At 37.1% G+C, this 22,629-nt stretch overlaps 2 protein-coding genes across 3 annotated transcripts; one reads left to right on the plus strand and one right to left on the minus strand.

The window, feature by feature from the left end:
* The first annotated feature begins 4,631 nt into the window (after positions 1 to 4,631).
* LOC113768072 (F-box/LRR-repeat protein 14) lies at positions 4,632 to 14,586 on the plus strand. Its single transcript, XM_027312306.1, has 16 exons — positions 4,632 to 4,841; positions 6,048 to 6,348; positions 6,439 to 6,567; positions 6,674 to 6,881; positions 7,403 to 7,549; positions 9,339 to 9,413; positions 9,676 to 9,747; positions 10,871 to 10,942; positions 11,297 to 11,368; positions 11,495 to 11,566; positions 11,700 to 11,771; positions 12,105 to 12,176; positions 12,592 to 12,735; positions 13,224 to 13,295; positions 13,850 to 13,996; positions 14,077 to 14,586. The coding sequence occupies exons 2-16, from the start codon at positions 6,151 to 6,153 to the stop codon at positions 14,259 to 14,261; spliced, it is 1,737 nt and encodes a 578-aa protein (XP_027168107.1). The 5' UTR covers positions 4,632 to 4,841; positions 6,048 to 6,150; the 3' UTR covers positions 14,262 to 14,586.
* A 467-nt stretch (positions 14,587 to 15,053) lies between these two features.
* On the minus strand, positions 15,054 to 22,160 carry LOC113768071 (topless-related protein 1). 2 transcript variants are annotated; one of them, XM_027312304.1, is made up of 26 exons: positions 22,070 to 22,160; positions 21,322 to 21,466; positions 21,000 to 21,179; positions 20,794 to 20,907; positions 20,553 to 20,711; positions 20,279 to 20,456; positions 20,070 to 20,193; positions 19,880 to 19,986; positions 19,618 to 19,783; positions 19,397 to 19,506; positions 19,216 to 19,285; positions 19,054 to 19,127; positions 18,886 to 18,981; positions 18,692 to 18,787; positions 18,477 to 18,604; positions 18,128 to 18,362; positions 17,859 to 18,017; positions 17,669 to 17,755; positions 17,332 to 17,478; positions 17,091 to 17,201; positions 16,830 to 17,009; positions 16,610 to 16,738; positions 16,430 to 16,525; positions 15,960 to 16,148; positions 15,718 to 15,884; positions 15,054 to 15,620 (listed from the first exon to the last, which is right to left on the minus strand). In XM_027312304.1, the coding sequence occupies exons 2-26, from the start codon at positions 21,399 to 21,401 to the stop codon at positions 15,410 to 15,412; spliced, it is 3,393 nt and encodes a 1,130-aa protein (XP_027168105.1). In that variant the 5' UTR covers positions 21,402 to 21,466; positions 22,070 to 22,160; the 3' UTR covers positions 15,054 to 15,409. The 2 variants fall into 2 exon arrangements, with proteins under 2 accessions (XP_027168105.1, XP_027168106.1); XM_027312305.1 differs by lacking the exon at positions 22,070 to 22,160 and adding an exon at positions 21,597 to 21,693.
* Positions 22,161 to 22,629: the final 469 nt, after the last annotated feature.

Genomic DNA, 22,629 nt, shown 5'->3' on the forward strand with positions numbered 1-22,629 from the left:
AAGATTCTGTCGGAACTCTCAAGAACCACGGCTGCATATGAGCAGCATTTATAGCTTCCTAACAATAACAGTAGTAGTACTTTTAACTTTTAAGTTTTAAGACGGCAGTTCATCATGCATTTCCGTGTATTCGCAGAATTGCGCATTTTGAAGGCACAAATATATTGTATCAAACCCGTTATTAAAATCATAGCCAAATATGTTTGGATTAACTGTTTTTTGAAGTGGTTTTAAAAAATTTTACTGTAATATATTTTGAAATATTTTTATAAAATATTTTAAAATATTTAAAAGTAGTAGAGTTTTTAAAATATATTTTGAAATATTTTTTAAACATTAAAAAAAATTAAACTACTTTTTAGAGTACCTTTTAGAATATTTTTTTAAAATTTTATAGTATTTGAAAAATTAATTTTTAAAAAACTGAAGAATCCAAACAGAGCAACTCTCACTCTAGCTTGTATAAAATCTTTTATAAAATCATTGCAAAAAATTTTTTTTTATAAAATAGCTCCTCATAGCCAAATGTGTAATATCCTCGTGTTAAAAACATATCCAACAAACTAAAACCTTTAGTATATATGACGTGTCAAATTGGGCCAATAATGTGTAAAAGTACTAGCTTTATTTGTAAGTTACGAACCACTCAACTGACTCAAGAGGGCAACAACCAAATAATTTTTTTTTTAAGGAAAGCAACAACCTAAATTTCACTTGACTTGTGATATTAAGAGTTTTTTTTTTTTTTTTTTTTTTGGTTGGGGTGGGGGGAAAGGAGCTACACTTTGCAGTTTTGGAAAGGACAGTTTGAGCCTTGAACTTTTTTTTTGTCAAAGTCAATTAAGACTTCTGATAAATTTACAACCCTTAATCCACAGGAAACCACAAAAGCCGGTAACTCTTGAGGTTCCTGAGGAGACTTTTAAATCTACCCCAAATCCCCCCAACCCTGATGTGGGAACTAACCTATGCAAGGAACCTGCTGCTAAGTCCTAAAGAGACCCCAATTACCCCGAAAAGGCTAGTGTCTTTTTTGTCAAAGCCAGTTAAGACTTTTGATAAATTTACAACCCTTAATCCACAGGAAACCACAAAAGCCGGCAACTCTTGAGGTTCCTGAGAAGACTTATAAATCTACCCCAAATCCCCCCAACCCTGATGTGGGAACTAACCTATGCAAGGAACCTGCTGCTAAGTCCTAAAGAGACTCCAATTACCCCGAAAAGGCTAGTGTCTTTTTTGTCAAAGCCAGTTAAAACTTTTGATAAAATTACAACCCTTAATCCACAGGAAACCACAAAAGCCGGCAACTCTTGAGGTTCCTGAGGAGACTTATAAATCTACCCCAAATCCCCCCAACCCCGATGTGGGAACTAACCTATGCAGGAACCTGCTGCTAAATCCTAAAGAGGCCCAATTACCCCGGAAAGGCTAGTGTCTTTTTTGTCAAAGCCAGTTAAGACTTTTGATAAATTTACAACCCTTAATCCACAGTTTGAGCCTTGAACTTGAGCATACTTAAGTTGAAGTAATGAATGCCTAATAAGTAGTAAGTAGTAGGAGGGCTATGATGTTTGACGTTTGGGTCCAGGCGTCTAAATATAGTTGGGCCAAAATTTTGGACCTGGGCTGAAAGTCGTTACTAAAAATGGTTGGGGCATGTTTTTAAAATCGGACGTAGAGTTTTGATCCGTCACTGTTGAATCTAAAGAGAAATGGCTTTCACTGGGCTTGCTTGGGAGGTGTGGGAACAAGGCCCATGAACACGTAATCTAAATACCACTGTACCTGATGCGTCTGACTTATTATCCGAGAATTATTCGTGCCTTGATAATTTTTGATTGGTTGATGTCTTTTTCGGCTCGAGTTGTAATTTTGGACTTTCTATCCATCAAGTAAATGCATCATCAAAGTCATGAAGATATTAGTATATTACTACAAGGCTGTGACGACTATTTAGCCCCCCCAGGGGACCCCCCCAATCCCCACATGGCCCAATCCCCTCTCTTTCATAGTACAATAATTTCCTCAGGAATATCATCAAAATTTGCAGTTTATCCTATTCAATCATAAATGATAATGTCAGTGTAGAATATTACATATTGTGTTTTGGGCACAAAACAATGCACATAAAGCCAACAAGTACATAACCAATTCAAATGGGCAAGAGCCAGCCATCAGAAAAAAAGGTTTTATTTAAGTCCCTTCTTGGCTTTTGGTGCAAGTCAAGAATCAAAATCTCCTATTTACATTTTCGTCCAAACTTTCCTGAAAATTCCAACAGCAAGTTCATAGCTGTTTGATCTGATGGTTGTTCAGTTCCTTTTGAATTCTTTCATCGACACTCTTTTGAAGTCACCCGTTTTTTTAGCAGAGAGTATCAGTAAAAATAAAATAAAGAATATCACGTCGGGAAAAAATAAAGAAAGCCAACAAGTACATTAACAAAAAAACAAACTCAATCTTGATATTTTCCTTGTTAGATTTTGAATTTCGTGGCCAGTAATTTGTTTCACCAACCATACGCACCCCTCAATTGCAATGAACAACTGGATAAGTTTAAGCCGGCTGAGCGTAGTTTTGTACTTAAAAGGTGTCTCGTTTTTTCTTTGACATTTTCAATGTTCAAATGCCATGTAGCGTCAGCAGATTCAGCACGCCTCAATTTCTTTTTATCCAAAAAGTAACTATCCATCCGGAAGTGGATTAAGACTAATCTAGGTGCGCGCCGCTGTGCAGTTCTAGCATATTAATTAATGAATTTTTTTAGTAAGTAAAAAATAGCTCCCGAGTTGATTTTTGATGTTTCATGGCATTTGGGATGGAGTCATTTATTCCTCAGTTTGATGTACAAAAACAATTATTTCTTTCACAACTCTTTTTTTTTTTTTTTTTTTTTTGTGGCGTGGGTAATCTTATCAAAAGACTATGGATGGCCCTCATTTGTAAGCCTATAAAATGACAAAATAGTACACCAATTATACAAGGTACGTTTAGTGTACGAGTTTGACGTGCCTAATAATGAATCATTCATTTTTTTAAAAAAAAAAAAAAAAAAGTTTTTTCATCAGCATGAATCATATATTCATTGTTGAAGTCCTTGAAGTTAAAAGTAGAATTTTACACGCCAACAATTTACCTTGTACAAATTTAAGGCAAATTCTAAATGTCAAGTTTTTGTAATGTTTTAAACATTTCATTTTTGTGTCTTCTTCCTTCTTGCCTATCATTAATTTGGGCGAGGCGCTCAAGTATGGATAATGCTTGTTTATTTTACACAACACAACATGGACAGGTGTGCTTGTCTGATGTTGTTGTCTTTGTGGCAATTCATTTGAAACCCCAAAAAAAAAAAAAAAAATGCATTTAAGTTGAAGATTATTCGACTCTTTTTTTAATTGGTATTTATGCAATATTTTTGTAATCTAATGATGATTGATAAACAAATATTATTATTAGTTTTCTTTGAGTATTCACCCTTCAAAAGAAAAGCTTATTCTAAACTTGTTACGAAGGAGATAACCATCATCTTTCCGTAAGAAGGATTGTTCATTCATCTGTAAAAATATAATTCTTAAGGTTGGAAGGAATTTTGCTAGACGGTAAATTATTTGAGATAATTCTGTGAAAAAATATTGTCGCATTTTTTTTTTACTTTGATATATGTAAAATAAAAAGGTGATTGAAAAATAAAAATACGTAAATAAGATGAAAATAATATGTAATTCGACCATTCAGATAGAGAATTCCATTCCCTAGAAGCAGTGTTACTACTAGTATTACTTAATTTAGTAGAGTCGTCAAATGATGATAATGCTGTGATGATCAAGGATCATGGTAATGATTAAAACTTAATTAAACACCATTTAACAAATTACCAAGAAACATTGCGTAAACAATCTTCCACAAGTGGACCCAAATATCCGAGCCCGAAAGGATAAAGCAGGCCGGAAACAAAGAAAGAAAGAAAGAACGAGGGAAACAAAAATCCCTATACCTCAAATGGGACCCACCCAAAACCCCCCCGCCCCCTTCGGCACCACGTCCCAAAGTCTTATCTAATCACCCCAAGTGACTAAATCTAAATTTGTACCTCAAAGCTTTTCTTGTTTTCTATTTTGCACCTTAATCTTTTATGTTAAATGCAAATTTTTGTATTTGTCCTATTTGAGTTCCCTGGCATCTTTTTATTTTGAAACTTTCCCAGAGCCGTACTCTCACACTTTGGGGAGCCAAGAGGGTTTGAAATTGACTCACTCGACTCTCTAATAATTAGTTTAATGTTCGATAGTTTTGATAAAAAAAATATATATATATTATTAGTTTACATGAATTTATTAGGAGAACTTGTTATAAGTATGAACACAAATTGAGGACTTCTATGTGGGTTATTGTCACGGGCGTTACATGTTTGCCGTCTCATTAACATAACGCTACCAGTAATTCAACCAAATTAAAATGTTGATCAAATTTAGGGGCGCAAAGTATATGAAAGAAAAGTTTAGGGTATAAAGTCTAAATGAAAAAAATAAGGGGACAAAGTTGGAAAAAGCCTCACCCGTAATCACCTAACTCCAAACCTCAGCCTTACCACGTGGCGCCAAAGCTGAGGCTCGGCTTCAGCACTACCCTTGTACGCTTCTTCTTCTTCTTCTTCTTCTTCTGCTCTCTGGCCTCTGCCACTTTCATCATCATATTTCTTCACACACTCACGCACTATCAGCAAAGACAACACACTCGTACAGAACAAATATAATCACAAATTACTTTGTCTTTTTTGTTTTTCCTGGCTCGTGATTTGGAGTGATCATCATCATCATCATTCATATGATTAACACGAGGTTTAGCTTTAATCCCTGTTCTCTGTCTCGACGGTCATTAAAAAAAAAGATATTTTTATGAGTTGATCGTGTTCGTTTGTTGTTGTTGTTGTTGTTCTTGTTGTTGCTTTTTTAAAATTTTTTTTTCCTTAATTATGCAAATTGTTTAAGAGAGATTGCTTAAAGTTTTGGACTTTATTCTCATGCTATACTGTACTTGAAGACTGAAGTGTTTAACTGTTTCAGGGGAGTTTAGTAGTTGGATTGTAATCATGGGCATGTGTTGATTTCAAAAGCTTTGCCTTTTGGGTTTAATTCCTCGAAAAAAAATATGAAAATTCTGTGTCTTGAATTCTAGTTTGCTCTTTTAATCTTTTTCGAATTTTTTACTTTTTATTTTTAAAAATTTTGAGGTTTCAACACTCAGGAGAAGTCTATATATTTGTCTTAGTGGGGCAGGAGCCAGGAGGGGTGCAGAATGGAGAGGAAAGGGTAAAGTCGGCTTCTTTGGCGGTGATTTTATTAGGGGTAGAAAATATATAGTATGTTATGAGAGTTATAATGGGTGCTTAGCTAGCTCTCAACTATCCTTTCGCCTTACCTGCTAGATTTTTAGCAGAATTAATTAATTGTGAAGAAAAATTGAAGTTTTGTAACTTAAACTGGAAGCACCCTTATGGAAATTGTCTGCTACTCTTGCATTTGAGCAAAATATAAGTGTTTCTTATATTTAAGTAAGTTTCTTTGTGTTTATGAACAGGAATTCCCTTTTGGTTTTATGGATATTTTAGTTGCGTGGTATTCGTGTGTTGTAGAATTGCGACCTTTTAATAGACACTTACTCTTCTGGATGCTCGTAGACTCTTGAACTGTGACTTTAAAGCTCCAACAGATGAGCAGAGAGGCAGAATTTGATTAGTTAACTCTTTAACCAAAAAAAGATTTGAGCATCATCAGTGGAAATGCTTCTTTCATACAGTAGCCTGGTCGATACAGCTCCCTGCTTCAAGAAATTTATGTCATTATAGTGGTCTAATCTCATTGTTCTTCTATTGTTCAATATGGATATCTAATAGTATGTCAAAATGGAAACTGAGGCAAGATATATTTCCATGCTTTTAAAGTAAATGTTTGCTTTTTTTATTGTTTTTTTTTTTGGGGATGTGTTTGTCTCTCTGTGCCCAGCATCCTCGTTTAAGCATGTTTTTCTTCTGTTTTGTCCTGCAGGGATGCAGTACTAGAATGCATTCCCAACAAGTTGGCCATTATATGAGTTAATTTTTGCTTATATGCTGGCACACTGGCATTAAAGATTATAAGATATTTATAAATGGGAGGAGCTTGTTCCAGAAAACGAGACCAGCAGGTTGATGAGGACAACATACACAGAGGATTTTCTGGGAGATACTGCAAAAGTGGAAGTTCAAAATGGCTTGGATCCTCATTTTCGCGATCTTTGTCAGATGTTAAACAGGGGATAGGGAAAAGCCCATCTCTCATGGAGTTGTGTACTTACAAAATTTGTGAAGTATGTATTTTTATTAATAAGCTTTTATTGCGGAAAATCTTGAACATATGTTATCGAAGGGATTGATTATTCTGCTTTGTGCTATTACAGGCCATCCATAACTACGGTTCCTTCTCTATGTTGCCAAGGGATGTAAGTCAACAGATATTTGATGAGTTGGTCTATTCACAACGTTTAAATGATGTCATTCTTCAAGCTTTTCGAGATTGTGCTCTTCAGGTAGTTGAACTTCCATTTGTTGAAGTGGGAATTGCTGCAATGATTTTTGTTTTTTGGGTATTAGGCAGTTTGGCAGACTTGAGAGCATCTATATTGTACTTGGCAGGATTTGAATTTGGGGGAATACCCAGGATTCAATGACAGTTGGATGGACATGATTGCTTCACAGGGTTCATCTTTACTTTCTGTGGATTTCAGTGGTTCAGATGTTACTGATGCTGGCTTGAGCCACCTCAAAGACTGCACAGGCCTTCAAGCGTTGAATTTTAATTATTGTGATAAGATTTCAGACAATGGGATGGCACATATCTCTGGTGTGGTTTCCTTCCTAGCCTTGGGTTATTTGTCACATCTTCATTGATCTGTTAAGAAATACTCCCATGATGCACCTCCTTTTCCCCCTGCCCAGTGAATGTAGATGAAATTGGCTAGCTTCTTTTCTGTGCATCAGTGTGCACATACAGGCACATTTAATTTTCTTGGTCTAGAGGCTTAGCATGGAGTTGATTCTAAGGTTTTAAATGCTCAGTAAAAAATTATGGGAATTGTGCTTATGGAGTACTAAGTAGGGAAATCGGTCTAATTCTTACAGTCCATAGGTGCCTGAATGTTACTTATTTCTCTGAATGATTTGTTGTTCTTAGAATACTTTTACCTGACTTCTAATGGAGTGTACATTGCTTAATGCCGAACTGGGTAAAGCAGCTGTAGCTCTGAATTTCTCTTATCAGCAATCATTTTCTTCGTTTTATGCATTAACAGAACATATAATCTCTCAGGATTATATCTTGGTCCCCGAGTGATTAATCTATGTGCTTTTGGTTCAAATTATCAGGTCTTTCAAACATGACGACCCTGAGTTTCAGGAGAAACAACATGATTACAGCTCAAGGAATGAGTGCCTTATCTGGTTTGGTTAACCTAGTGAAGTTGGACCTTGAAAGATGCCCAAAGATCCATGGAGGTCTTGTTCATCTTAAAGGTTTGTTCCTTGTTTTGCTTTGATTAGAGAACTAATCTGCTGCACTTAGATTGAATTCTGATAAGGACAGCTTGTATGTTTCTTAGATTTAGAATAAAAGGTTTCAACCCTATGATTCAATATGGGGCTTGTCTTCTTTGTGCACCATTTCTATTGCTGGATAAGCTAGCAGATTTTTTGATGTGACAATAAGTATTTGCCAACTTCTGGGTTGAGAAAAGGCATTCATAGTGCTTTTCTTTTTGTTTTATAGAAAAGATCACTTGTTGAAGGCATGTGCAAAGACCTTGGTTTTAGGCAATGATTATCTAGGGTATTATCTGGGTTTCTCTCTTCCTTCCCTCTCAATAGTACATCTTACATTCCATTTTGCTCAGTATATATGGTACACTCTTAAGTTTTATGTTTCCAACAATTTTTCTCAGCAGAATAAAGTCACTACCTAGGTGAGGGTCCTTCGTGCAGACTGTATAAAGGAAAACCATTTTGAGAACCTGATGTTGTGCTTTATGGGCTAGTTTTTAAAATAATTGTGTGAAGAAGAAAGAACTATGGCATCACCGAGAGTCAGATGTATCGTTCAATCCATCTTTTTATGTTGGATAGAACTAAAATTTTAGTGAAGGGATTCTCCTTGTAGAAGTATCTCTGCCATCCTTGAAGGACATTAGCCATTAATGTTTCACCTTGAATTGAAAAAGTTGCTACGTTTTTATGCACTGGTATTTGTATAATAAAGCTTCTTGTGAGCTTCTTGATTGATAAACTTTAGAAATCCTTAAAATGTTTTATTTTTAAAGGAAATACATAAGCATAATAATTAAATTAGGTGTTCTTGGTTTTGTTTCATCAGCTCTGGAGGGGTAAACTTTGCCATGCTAGAATAGTTGTAATCAGCAGAGGGAGACAAATATGTGTGCTTGCACAACGAGGTTGGTTTTGGTTCTACTTCTATTGGATAAGAACTTATCACCAGTAGACAAATATCATCTCAAAAGTACCTATTTTATGTTAATAGTAATCTTGGAGCTATTACTGCTTCCAGAGATTTGATTGTTTTTCCCACCTAAAACGTTGCTCCTTATACTAGACTATGGTTCTATCAAAAGAACTTATTTCATGGTTGAGGATCTTGGGGCTATTGATTTCCCCGAACATGACTGTTCCATCCCTCTAGAACCTTGTCCGTTTATTTTGTATGCTATGATCTTGGAAATTGGAAAAGAGCTTCCTTGAATTGGAAAAGACCTTTAGGTACCTTTACATGAGAACTGTGTATACTAGGTTTGCCATTTTGGGTTCTGAGAGTGACTTGGTAATGCATCACCAAAAAGGGCCCACACTGTGTGCATGTGTCGTAACAGTGACTTAAGATTGATGGATAATGCAGAAATTTGGATGTTAACTGGGTAGGCCCCTGGAGAAGAATGTTAGTTCTTACTCATGCCTATTCGCTCTCAAAGGGAGACAGCATCAGATATTTGATGAATCTGATCTCATCTCCATGTCTTTCTTTTTTTCCTGAAAATGTAGGACAAAGGATGTTTTCTAAAGCTGTGAATGGGAGATTACTAATTTATTAAAGGTTTTATAATTTTCATCCTCTCCTGTAGTTTTTCTCGACTTATTTAAGCACTTGACAGCAGATGGGGTATAGTAACTCCTGCTGGGACAATTTGTCAGAATCATCCTTCTTCTAATTTATCTTAATATAAATAGGTTCTTATATTTATAGTGTTTTTGAGAATGGGCTAACGATGCTGAGACAACCTTAATTCACTCTTGGCAGGTTTAACCAAGCTTGAGTCTCTTAATATCAATTGTTGCAATTGTATTACAGATACTGACATGAAGCCTCTCCAAGGTAACTCTTATCCTGTAAAACCTCTGGATGAGTAGGAAATGAATGGGAATGGATGGTGACTCTTTACAGTGACTGAAAAAATTGCTGAAAAGATGCCAAGTAGTGCATGATATAATTTTCTGTTGTGCTAAGTAACGTCTGATGTGATTTTTAATGGAGCTCTGATTTAGACTAGTTTACCTGATCAGTTGCAGTAGAAAGTGCTTTTGGTATGTGATCATATGTGCTAATCTCAAATCATTCTGGACTTTTTTTATTTCAGGACTTGCAAATTTGAAAGCTTTACAAATTTCATCCAGTAAAGTCACAGATCATGGTGTAAATTTTTTGAAAGGTACAGTGGTCTTGGTTTTTATCTTTCTTTAAGAACTTTAGATTTGTATAAATTTTTTGAAAGGTACAGTGGTCTTGGTTTTTATCTTTCTTTAAGAACTTTAGATTTGTATTACAGCTAGTGTATATTTATAGCTGTATTGCTTTGGCAGAAGTTTTATTTGTGCTTAAATTTCTTATCAAATTTGAGCAAACTTTATTCTTACCAATAATGATGTGAAACTCAAATGCTCCATATGTTTGTCTTAGATAGAGATATCAATATTGGCTGAGGTCTGCAGGTTTGTTCTTGAATGATTTCTCTAAAAACATTTCTTCCAGGAAGGGTGCAGGGAAGGAAGAACCTTGGATGGGAGCTTTCAGATTTGAAAATCCAGTCCAATTGAAAGACAAAAGATAAAAATCTTGTCCACTAGGCTGTATTTGATTCTATGTAAGAGAGTATCAAGACAGAACTAACTAAGTGTAGGATTTTGATTAGTGTCAAAAGGAGAAATTTGTTCAACATTATGGTGCCCAGGGGAACTCAAAGATGGGGTTTATGATGGCTTTTAAATAGTATAGAGGGATCTAATCCTGGGACACGCTTCGTAAAAATCAACAACACGAGCCCCAGTGGGTTAAGCAGAACTGTCTTGGAAAGTTGTCGTTTATTGCTATCATGGCTCTTATGTGATTTTGGTCAGAAAATTGGATTTAGGATCTCCATGTAATTGTTTTTTCCGGTCTTTTTTTAAAGAGTTTTTGCTATCCGTGAGGAGTATGTACGTTTTAGGCATTTCAGTGTAAGGCACTAGTTAAAAATATTTACTGAGGGTACAGTTCAGTTTGTAAAAGGTAATCTCTCAGGAAGATTTTCTTGTCAATCTGTCAACTGGTTTTTATTGACTTTCAATAAATTATTTTTTTTATGGGGTACCCGTTTGGAAGCACGAGTCATCCACAGGACTCTTCAAGCATACATCTTTTAGCATGGTCCTTTCAGTAATGTATTTGTCATTCTGAATCATATTTGCACCAGATACCAAAGCCAGTTGCTATTTGAACTGCCTATCTTTCAGCTAATATTCATGCATTTGTACAATCTTCTTTGACTTCTGTTGAGATATCTGTTTGCATTGCAGCATTGCACAAGCTTGAATTGCTGAACATGGAGGGTTGCCCAGTTACTGCAGCATGCTTAGAGTCTCTTTCAGGTTCATATTCTGCTTTGATTATCTGGAATTTATGTATGTTTTTTACTAACCCCTTTGATGCTCTTATTCACTAATCAGCAGGTCCTACTTTTTGAAGTTATACCATCTTGAGTTGATCAGTTGAAATGTCTTTCCCATTTAATAGATTGTTTTTACTTGATTTCTGAAAGAATCTTTATGTATGTATGAATTGGTGATTTTCTGTATTTGGGTAGATACTTCATTGTTGAGAACATTTGTTTTGTCATTTTGCCTCCTCCTGCTGAGTTTATGAAACTTGTTGGCATCAGATGAAGCATGTTGTTATTGTCATTTGTGTTAAAATATCAATTCTTTGTTTGCTTGTTCATGCAGCCCTTGGTGCCCTCTTATATTTAAATTTAAGCAGATGTAATTTGGCTGATGATGGATGTGACAAATTTTCAAGTGAGTTGAAACACTTCGATTGTTGACTCTTTTTTTTCCTCTTAAATCAAAGGATTTTATTGACTATGAAGTCTTATCATGTGATGTTTTTAACATCTTCTTGAATTCTGTCTTTGTGATATTTAGGGCTGCAGGCTCTGAAAGTACTGAATTTAGGGTTCAATGAGATCTCGGATGCTATCTTGGTATATTTAAAAGGTCTCCCCCCCCCCCCCCCAGCTCTTTGACTTTTTGTCTTCGCTTCTTGCTTTTGGCATATTTTTAAATTTAGTGAGGCCTAAAGATGAAAATATTTGGAAATATCATATATACTTATCCATAGTTTAAACAGGTTTAACAAATTTGGAGAGCTTGAACCTGGATTCTTGTAGTATTCGTGATGAAGGGCTGGTTAACTTGGCAGGTTAGTGTTGTATGTTGCAAGTTATTGTTACTCTTTGTTGGTCATTACTTGCTGCATGGTACCAAGATATCAGAAATAGGAAGATATGATTTTCATGCACCGGTATCATCTTGGTATCAGGATAATAGCAGATCGATTATGCAATGAACATAATGGTAACTGATGCATATCCCTGTTTGCATGACATTTGGATCCTTGTTCCAAGCCATTGTTGTTGACCTAATTTAACGTGTCTAACCATCGTTATTTTTGTTTTTATTTTTTCCAATTATTTTCTATCTGCTGATGCTAATTCTAAATGTTGACTTAGTCATTTTGGTGTTAAATTTTCAGGCCTTAGTCGTTTGAAATGTTTAGAGTTGTCTGATACTGAAGTGGGAAGCAGTGGATTGCGTCATCTTTCTGGTTAGACATTTTCCTTCTTGTTACTAAATGAGAGGGTGCAAGAAAACTGGTGAAATTTTGGTCAAAGCTGCAAGCATGTATACGCTTGAAAAATTGGGTGTTGATCTTTATCTAGTTTGAATTTGACAGACCAATCTGTTCTGTGTTTCAAATCTTAACTTTTGTTAGTGCTTGTTTTGTGCTGCTTGCTATATTAGTCGATATACTTCCACGATAATGTTAAGCCTCTTTTTATTTTCTTTTTCTTTTTTTTAAATATCCTCCCCCCTTCTCTCTTCCCCCGATGGACCCCCCATGGGGAAGGGAGTTGGTTAGGTAAATTTGGAAAGTTATATAGTGCCAAGTACATGATTTATGATTACTATTATACTTGTATTGACTACTCATATTAGTATTATTATTTATCACTTTGTAGGATTAGGCAATTTGGAGAGTTTGAACCTATCATTTACTGTTGTCACTGATGGTGGGCTTAGAAAGTTATCTGGATTATCATGTCTGAGGTCACTTAATTTGGATGCTCGCCAAATTACTGATACTGGCCTTGCAGCTCTCACCAGTAAGTAATTCTGGGTGGTTATTATCTTCACTTTCCCATACTTCCTCTAGGAAATATGCACAGACTTCCATCATCATCTGTTTATGTCAGAACTAATTTCCATGTCTGCGTTCTTTGTTGACCGGCTGCTTGTGACCAACTAGTTTTATTAAGTTGCCTTCCAGTTTTTAGGGGGTTATATCTTAATGGTGCTTTTTGCTATGGAGTTTATTAGATTCCAGAATTTCCCATCTTGCTATATGCTTGGTACCATGTTTTCTAAAATTTCTCTTTGAGCTGAAATCTGGATCTAGGTTTGTTTGGATTCTTATTGATAATATTTTCCATAGGAAATGAATTTTGTGCTTTCAATATGGTCTCAAATCTGAATTAATATTGTAGCACAGAAATTCCAATAAATTAGCTGATAGCAAGGATTATTCAGCAAAATATTGCTCCTCTAAATGCTTTTGACTTTTATTATAAACTTTCTTTCTTGATTGATTCAGGTTTGACTGGATTGACTCATTTGGATCTATTTGGAGCTCGAATCACTGATTCTGGAACGAATTATTTAAAATGTATGTGGGTAGTGGTACTTTCTTAATTTCCTCTGGGTTTCAGTTATAGTGTTTTCCTTCAACCTTCTTTTTCTTCTTCTTTTTCTGGTTTTATATAGGAGATTGAGACATGAATACAATACTCATGGATTGCTTATTTAATTTATCTGGCCTCCGCAGGATGCTAATTCTGCATCTTAATGGAAATAGGATTGAGCGGTTAATTTTTTTTCTCTTTCGTCTTTCTTTTTTGTTAAATTTTTCCCCGTCTGTCTGGTTTTTGAATGTTGCAAGCTTTACCTTATAATATGGATTTTTCGTGCTGGCTTACAGTTTTCTAACAAAGAATCTTTGGCATATACTGTTAGTTGTGTAATCTCCTAAGTTGTCTGGATTCTCCTTTCTCCTGGGTGAAAAGAAAGTGTGTTTTGACTGGTTTAAACTGCAGACCTTTTCTTGTTTTTCTTTTTGTGGGTTTTCATTTGGGGCAGAGCGGGGTGTTCTTGAGAGCACCACTTTCTTTGTTTAGCTTTTGGCCTTTGACATATGCTTCCTTCGTTATTTTCATAATACAGGTTTCAGAAACCTTCGTTCGCTAGAAATTTGTGGAGGAGGATTAACTGACGCAGGAGTGAAGAATATCAAAGATCTCACTTCACTTGCGCTTCTAAATCTTTCCCAGAACAGCCACCTGACTGATAAATCATTGGAAGCAATTTCTGGTAGTTTGGTGTAACCGTATTACTTTCACTGCTATCCTTTGCTAACAAGTTTGACTTCTTACAATATCTTGTAAATGCAGGGTTGACACAACTTGTCTCTTTGAATGTCTCGAATTCTCGTGTAACGAGTGCTGGATTGCAGCATCTGAAGCCACTTAAGAATTTGAAGTCCCTTACCTTAGAGTCCTGCAAGGTAACTGCAAATGATTTAAAGAAACTGCAGGCAACTCACCTCCCAAATCTGGTGAACTTTCGGCCAGAATAGCACCGGGCTCCCTCCTGGACAACCAGATTTATTGTGAATATCTAGAATCTAGTCAGTGATGGAGTGCTCCTGTGAATGATGAGTGAATAAATCTTGCATTTGTTGAACTGTACATATCCTAGATTCTGGAGTTGCTGTTAAGTTGTCTTTTGTTGGGTGTCCAGAACATACTCTCTTATGCTGCCATATGTGAAGCTTTCTTTCGCATCGTGCAGTTAGTATGAAAGAATTGTAAATAAGCTTCCTTGGCAAGGTTTGTTTTCTTGAAATAATCATGTAAGCATTTACAATCAAGAAACTATAATTTATGGAACACTTTTGTAAATTCTCGAATTAATTTTCGTAGTTGCTATCCTTGTGATTATTAGGTAGCTTGTAGCTCTGGCAAAAACGTTCCACTGATTACCAGTCTTTCTGAGTAACTCTCGGCCAGAACAATGTACTGGTGTCTGGTGAACTCAAAAAATGGCAGGACGGTGTACTGGTGTCTGGTGCCCAAGAAGCTGCAATTGACGTTTGGTGAGGCTATTACATGTACTCGGGCTTGTCTATTTGCAACGATGGCGGCAATTGCTGGGGAGTTTGTGGTTAGAACTATGAAACGGCAAACCTTGGAGTGTTCGACAAACACAATTGCCCGGGTACCTGATTTGGGTTGACAATCACCTTTCCCTTCTGTTTCCCAACAAATACGAGAGGAGATGCCAAATGGGGCGGATGACTTTGGAGAGAGTGTGTGTGTTCCTCTACTGCCACTAAAACCTCAACGTTTATGAGGGTTGAAAGTAAATATAAGATGCATAAAAAACTTGAAGATTTGTTTAGGCCACATCTTGATTTACTGTTAAAGATCTTTTCCACATACCCAAATACACAAAAGGCAAATAAATAAACTGCACATGAAAAATGAAAAAATTATTTATAAGCAACTCAGCAACTGTCGGACTAATGCTATGCAACCAGCCAAAAACAAATCTGACAAAGAAGGTGGCATCTGCTCGAGCAGAATTTCCACGCTGAGCTGGGCTCTGGAGTAGTAGTTGAAATCAACCATTTAAGGGATTCAAATTTTTCTACTTCTTGTGCAACAGAATGGAGCTTGCCAAGAAACAAAACCAGGTAAAATTGGCATTTCCCCATCTATCCAGTCATCTCTGCGCCTGATCAGAGCTTGAGCCTCCAGCTGCACTCGCTGGTAAACTGCTTGCAGATCCATTATCGACCAGTGGAGGGACACCCCATCTGCCATCAGATTCAAGGGGCTCAAAAACATGGACCGCACCATCTGATAAACCTATAGCAAACTGGTTTGGATCCTGTGGATGTGCAGCAATTACAAGTGGCTGGACATTGGAGTTGCTGCACAGGAAGTGAGAATTTTTGGAAATGATTAATACACAGCAGAAGTATGAAACGCAGAGAATTATTTACACTAATACGCATACTGCAGGAGTACCTTATACTGTTGGGAAGATAAGCAGGAGGACTTATACGACATCTCATTTGTAAGTGAGTTGCTGTGAACACGCACACTGCAGCATCTAAGAAGCTGGCATACACCAGCTGGCTATCGCAAGAGAATGTTGCATGAGAAATTGGAGCACCAGATTCTCGTGGGAGCCACTATAAGGAATAAAAATATCAGCCTGATAGCAGAGGGAAGTTCAACAGCTGAGTTTACATGAATCGGCAACTTACCTGCTTGACACATTCCAGTTTTGTTGTCTCATATATGGCAAGCTGAGTCTCGTGGACAACCAGGAAGTGAATCTGATCCTGATGGAACTGCACACGAGTGTCCGATTGTGCCATAGGTGTCCTGCCTGAAGGAATTTGCAAAAATCTAGCCTTTTGCTTTTCCCATCCATCCGAGTTCCACACACATAGCTGCATAGCAACATAATTAGTTAAAAAATCAGAACAGAATCAGACATCAGTCAGTAGTGATTCAGAATTCAATCACTGCTAATAGAATGGTTTCAAGAAGGCTATTTTGAGAATCAAATCCAATGGGAATCAGGGAATTCCATGCAACAAAGAAAAAGCACACTAAGCCAGGCACTTGAAGTTAATGACATTTGCATGGTTGGCTTGTTAGACCCAACCATGCAGAGCGTCCAGCCTGATTTCTTTATTTAATGGCTGCAGGATACAAAATAGTTGTTAACCTGCGCATCTGCTCCTGATGAGACTAACACATTTAGTACATGGGAGAAAGCAAGGCCAGTAATTCTTTTAGAATGGCCTTTTAGCTTGCTTTTCACCTGCACCAACAGAAACGGAATTATTTCATTACAGACTTATTCACTAGAGTCACAAGGATACAGTAGAAAAGCATGTCTACACACCTCATCTACACGAACGTTGTATATCTGAATAGTGGAGTCATCCATGCCAATAGCAATAATGTTGTTATCTTGAGGATGAAATGCTAAGAAAGTAGCTGCAGGAGGTGGAGGCATGAAAGTTGTCATTGTCTGCATTGTCCAGAAGAAACTGAGATTAGTCAAATGAGCAATGAGCATGTATGATAGCATTCAAGGACGACAATTTATAAGCATTTCGCACCTTAAATGTCATCATATTGAACAGGGATATTTTTCCTCCTGACGCTGACATCACATAAGAATCATTCTTAGACAGTGCAAAGCAGTGTATAGCCTCCTCAGGACTCGAATCAATTACATCATTTGTCATTAATATGCCACTTGCTGGTTGCCATAATTGAGGGGACGTACTGGCAGTTGCCTACAGATGAAACAACAGTTTGTCACTAAGATTTCAAATTCCAAATGACCACTGAAAGAGGTAATTTTGAGTTTCTTATACCTTGCCACTTGAATTACGGTCATTTCTCTGCCATTTCCAGAGCAGATGAATGGCATTTGATGCTAATGCTAAAATGGCACTACCTGAATTTGTATACATCAATCTTGATATCTGGCAAGGCAAATGACAGAGCTCTCAATCAGTGAGACTTTATATGACCAACACAACGGGGAGCTTATTGAGAAACTGATATATATATGAAACAAGACAATGAGTAAGAACTTGTTGTGGTGGGAAGGACCTTTGTCACCCTCAGATTCTCTGGGAGCTTCAATGACCGGCACTGAGAAGGTTCACTAATTTCGGTGAGCTTCCAAATTTTGGATTTGTCATTTGTTTCTTCATTGAGTCGAGGTTTGACATCTCCCAGGTTTCTTGATTCTCCATTCTAATGAAATAATTCACACGCCACCAGAGATGTCAAATGCTTGAATTTGCAAGCAACATGATATGTCTCATGTCTAGATGGTTTAGTTTACCAAGGGATGAATGCTCCTTATAACAGTAGTTACTGATTCCAAAGATCATTAAAATATTCAATTTGGAGATTAATAGTTGAAGTGTCCATAGATACAAACCACTGCAGAAATACTGACAACAGAGGCTACCCTGTCTGCAAGTCCTGAACTATTAGTAGCTGCCGCTGCTATTGGATTCAACGAGGGCTGTAGGATATGAAAATATAGCACATTCTCAAGTCATGGTTCTTTCAAGATTCAGGTTAATATTTAGCTAGCAAAGGTATATGCAAATACATATATATACCACCTTGGTTGCAGCCTCAGCTTGTGATGCATCATAAGCAAGATTTTCAAATGTTCGCAGCAATCGAAGACCATCATTATTTGCTAGAATTTTGATCCCATTTTCATTGGTAGAAACAGCCAACAGGATACCCTCTTTATTGAACCTGATTCGAGGGCTTGCCTTTGATGAGGGAAAAGGAATGGAGAGTTAGTCCAAACTTGTAGCACAGTCATGATTATTCCAGCTTTAACATATCAGGAAGATCTAAAAGAAAAAAAGAAAAGACTTACTGGGAGACCTCCATCAGCATCAATAGTTGTCAGAAGTTGAACATTGTCCATATCCCAAAACTTGACGGAGAAATCATCACCAGCTGCCAAAAACCGGTTCCTAGTTGTATCAAACTGCACAACACCCAGCGAACGTTTTCGAAAGCCTTGGTATGTCCTCTTCACAGCACCTTCACTTTCATTCCATTCAACAATGTGGGATTCCCCATCTTTGCTGGTCCCACAAGAAAAAAGCCTGGAAAGCAATCAATCCGACCAACAAAGGAATATGGAAAAAAAGACAATGAAAAGCTTTCAGTATAATTGCGGAAGATTCTGGAATATATTAAACATAATTAATGAGCTTAACCTCGTTCCATCAGCACTATAGGCCATTGTTGTACACCAACGGCCAGGCGCATCATAGTCAACTCGTGATCCCATATTATCATATAACCATGCTTTAATTTTCCCATCTAGGGCTGTTGAAAAGATAAACTGAAATAAAAATAAAGGCACAAGTAAGCTGATGCTCCTGGAGCTTAGAATAATCAATAGAAATATGACATTTAATAGCTTTACTACCTGAATATTTTCTTTGTAGTGGGGGCACACAGAATAAACTGGAGCCTCATGACCTTCAAAGGTATACTGTTTTGAACCACTTGCCGCATCCCAAACCTAAGATCATCAAGGACGAGAGGAAGTTTCAAATAATCAACTACCAACCATTACAACTCCATGACAGCAAAAGGAAAACCTATCAATGTCAAACCAACCTTAATTGTCTTGTCATCACCACATGTTATCACGCAAAGGTGCTTGTGGGGGTGAGAGAATGCTAGATCATTGACTCCACCTACATGAGCATCAATCTGGAAAGGCATAGATCAGTGCAAGTTGAACAATAATGGACCGACAAGGTTTAAATTATTCTCATAATATACCTCCAAATGCTGTCGAATATCATCATTGCCATGATAAGAGTATATTTGTACAATGTGCCTTGAATATGCAACTCCTATTTAAGAGAAAAAGGGAAAAAAATACATCAGACTTGTGTCTCAAAATTCAATGTAAATTTTTTTTAAAAAAAATCAAATCCTTACCAAATAAAGATCCATCAGGGCTCCAAATCACACGGTTAACTGAGACATGAGGATCTTTCACTAGAGCAGCCTGAAACCAACAAGAATGCATCAATTTTTGGAGAGATGCGACAATGTCATTAAGCTAAAGTAAATTCACAAAAAAGCAATGGCCTGTTTATAACACAGTTAACAATCTGACCTGCAGAGGCATAGTACATGCACTCAGGTCCCAAACTTTGAAGTTCCTTAGTATCAATCTCTTCCTGGAGCCAACTTCCCAAAGTCCAATATCCCCCACATTGGTACCCACTGTTGCATCAGATTGCATGAATTTAAATCAATCATCAGGAAATACAGCATGATCACCAAGCAAACATCCCGGATCCAAGTTGTTTTGGGGAGGAATCACCGCAACCATACCTAGGAGTAGAGTCTGTTGGATAGGATGAAAGTCCATGCTCATAGGAGATGATCCTTGATTCAGAGTTCGTGCCAGAGTCTTTGGCAAATCATCAGGAACACTAAATGCTTGACTATGACCATGTCCAGGAAATGACACTGGCAGCACATTGACTGGAAGATTTACCTGCACATGTTGAACACAGCATAAAGGATGACATACCATATGGTACTCTTAAAAGCTAAACTCAGAAAGGAAAATGTATTGGATTCAATGAGCTACCTCTTCAGTCAAACTTATAGGCCTTGTTCTTTTGCTTAATTGATCAGAATCTCCAGATGGGTAGTCCACAGAAGTTGCTGGCGGAGTCCTAGGATGCTTAAGAACGGCTACACAGGGCAATGGAAAATTTTTTCTTGTGAAGAATTCTACTAGAAGTATACTTGACATGTTGAAGTTTAAAAATATTTACCTGGCACAGGTGGAGCACCAATACCTATAGGTCCACCGGAAACAGCTGGATGAGTAACTGCAGGTGGATTAGACATCCACCCAGCAAGAGGAGCTGGAACTGGTGCTGGAGTAGGTTGAAAGGGCTGAAAATATTACCCAATAGAAAATAAGTACAATAAGTGAGAATGAGAAAAATTAATAATTGCTGAATGGGTTCAGAATACTAACCCCATGTATGCCAAGAGGAGGAAAACCCCCAGCTTTTGGTACTGATCCAAGCAAGGGATTGCCTGCAGGAGAGGGAGCACGAGCACCATTTGCTTGTCCACAAGAGTGGTCAACAAAAAGAGTTTTAATGTCTGGATTTGGCCTGGGGTTTTTACAAAGTTGGTGCTGCCAATTTAAGCTGCAATATGCCCACAGTGCCAGTCATGACGACTTCCATATTAACGTTAAAGCTCTGGCACTTGAACTGAACGTTTAAGCCCAAGCAAAAGTTTACCTTTGATTAATAAGAGTCCGTAACCTGGAATTTTTAAGGTTAGGAAACTGCAATTTATCACGAAATAGGGGATTTGCTTCAATAAGCTTCTTGAGCTCAACCAGCATAATTGCTCGGGCTGATTTAGTATCTCCATATTTGGAAAGCTGCTCATTCTCTCTAAAACAATGGAAACCCAACTTAGTAGATATTGCAAAATTAACAAATAAACTATACAAAAATGTTGTGAGTTAATACTTGCCTAAAGTTCTCCAGTGTCAGCAGCTGAGTTATCTCCTTAAAAAGTTCTTCGTTAAAGGAAGCAAAGACTTTAAGATCCTTAACAAGAATTTCAACAGCCTTGGTCCGGTCATGCCTGCAAACAAACATCATTTCACATGAATACACCACGAAAAGCGATCATTTTTACGCTAATAATTTGACATTTACTAGCAACCACAAGCTTACTTATCCAATGCCTCAAGATATTTCTGCTTTCTGATCTCAAAGAAGATCTTCATTGAATAGCGGTTATCATCAACTTTTGTGAAACCAGAGAGGTACTTCTCAACGTCATCCCAATTACCATTATGTACTTCATCCTCAAAGTATTTCATGTTAAAGAAAAACCCAGATTCTTGTTCAAGCCTATCATCAGAAAACTCCATAATTATTACCATTTCATTGGAAAAATGCTCAAAATAAATACATGCAAAAAAAAGAAGCATATTAAAAAAAAAAAAAAGAATACACACGTGTATATTTATGATAAATGCAAAAGACCACCTACTTGTGGACTGTCTCCTTGAACTTTTCCTCATCCAGAAACTGTAAGATCAAGAACACAAGTTCTCTGCTGAGTGATGTCATTGTTATCAAGCTACCTTTGGCTTCAAACACCAGAGCCACAATAAACAGCTAAGATCATAGCAGATCTGCAAAACCCACAAATTGATTTACAATATCATACCTATGCAAATAAATAAATTAATTAAATAATAGGTCAGTGCCACTAAGACTTTGTTAATTAGCGGGTCCAAGCATTTAATTATTGCGGGACACAACCTTCTAAACTCTAATAAAATAATCATAAGATTTAACTTGTCCTTGCCCAAAATAAAGGTCCCTCCTTTAACCTCAACTCCTCTCGCCCAAAGAGAAAAATAACCCAAGTCAGATCATAGAACTGATCTGCAATCCAAAATAGAGGAAAACAAGACTGCACAAGATCATCATCATACAGCTTTCAGCATGCACCGACAAATACAAGTGGAAAGGTTGAGCAGGAAAAAGAAAAGCAAAAAGAAAAATAAAGACTTCAACTTTAACGGATCAGAGAAATGAAAGTTGCTTTAAAACACCTTGGAATCCAAGATGAAAAAAGAAAAGAGGACGCAAATGAAGAACCCAAAAAGCAAGTCAAGACTTCTCATCCATAATATAGAACAGAGGATGAGAAGAAAGTAAAAGATTTTTAAAAAAGAAAAAACACAGTTGTACATATACGACATAGTAACAAAGATTCAGAAAACTTCTACCTTAAACCAGAACAGGAACTCGGACAGGGATCAAAAGTCCTATTTCTGCTGGAGAGCTTCTATCTCTACTTTATCTCACTTCCCAATCTTGGAGAAATTAAAATAAGACCTGAGTTTTGTTTAGCAAATGTTCATTTTTATAGGCAGATAAGTCAAGCAAGGTGATAGTGATAAGCCCTGCTGCTTATCAGTATCTGGAACTGTGCTTATAATAAGTTCAAGTACTGTGGGCCCCACTGAGCCGGCTACATTTTGTCTGACTCAATCGGCTTGGAATCTTCAGCTAAGAGCTGTCTCCCTTAAGTTGTAAACATAAAAAACGTGGACCGTACTTTATTGACGTACGTCAGCAAATTCTGAGCCGTTGGATGAAACTGCGGACCGTTTATTGGGGCTGTGAATCGAGGGTTGTGAAGTAAGGAATGCCTGCAGCTGAGAAGCTGGGAGTAATAATTCGGACAGTGGCTATGGCTCTGGCTCTGGCTCTGGCTCAGATAATTATAGATCCCTTCCGCTTTAAAGTTACAAAGGTTTCTCGGTGACGCGCTTCAAAAATAATT

Source organism: Coffea eugenioides, chromosome 4 (genome assembly GCF_003713205.1).
Source record: "Coffea eugenioides isolate CCC68of chromosome 4, Ceug_1.0, whole genome shotgun sequence".
Lineage (NCBI taxonomy): Eukaryota > Viridiplantae > Streptophyta > Magnoliopsida > Gentianales > Rubiaceae > Coffea > Coffea eugenioides.

Bases quoted from the DNA above. Each gene is read 5' to 3' on its own strand.
- LOC113768072 (XM_027312306.1), top strand. From the start codon at position 6,151: ATGGGAGGAGCTTGTTCCAGAAAACGAGACCAGCAGGTTGATGAGGAC. The intron at 6,882-7,402 runs GTGTGGTTTCCT...TCAAATTATCAG, and splicing joins TGGGATGGCACATATCTCTG to GTCTTTCAAACATGACGACC. The intron at 13,997-14,076 runs GTAGTTTGGTGT...TTGTAAATGCAG, and splicing joins ATCATTGGAAGCAATTTCTG to GGTTGACACAACTTGTCTCT.
- LOC113768071 (XM_027312304.1), bottom strand. From the start codon at position 21,401: ATGACATCACTCAGCAGAGAACTTGTGTTCTTGATCTTACAGTTTCTG. The intron at 20,457-20,552 runs GTAAACTTTTGC...GGCATATTGCAG, and splicing joins CGGACTCTTATTAATCAAAG to CTTAAATTGGCAGCACCAAC. The intron at 17,202-17,331 runs GTCCTTCCCACC...TTGCCTTGCCAG, and splicing joins AGAATCTGAGGGTGACAAAG to ATATCAAGATTGATGTATAC.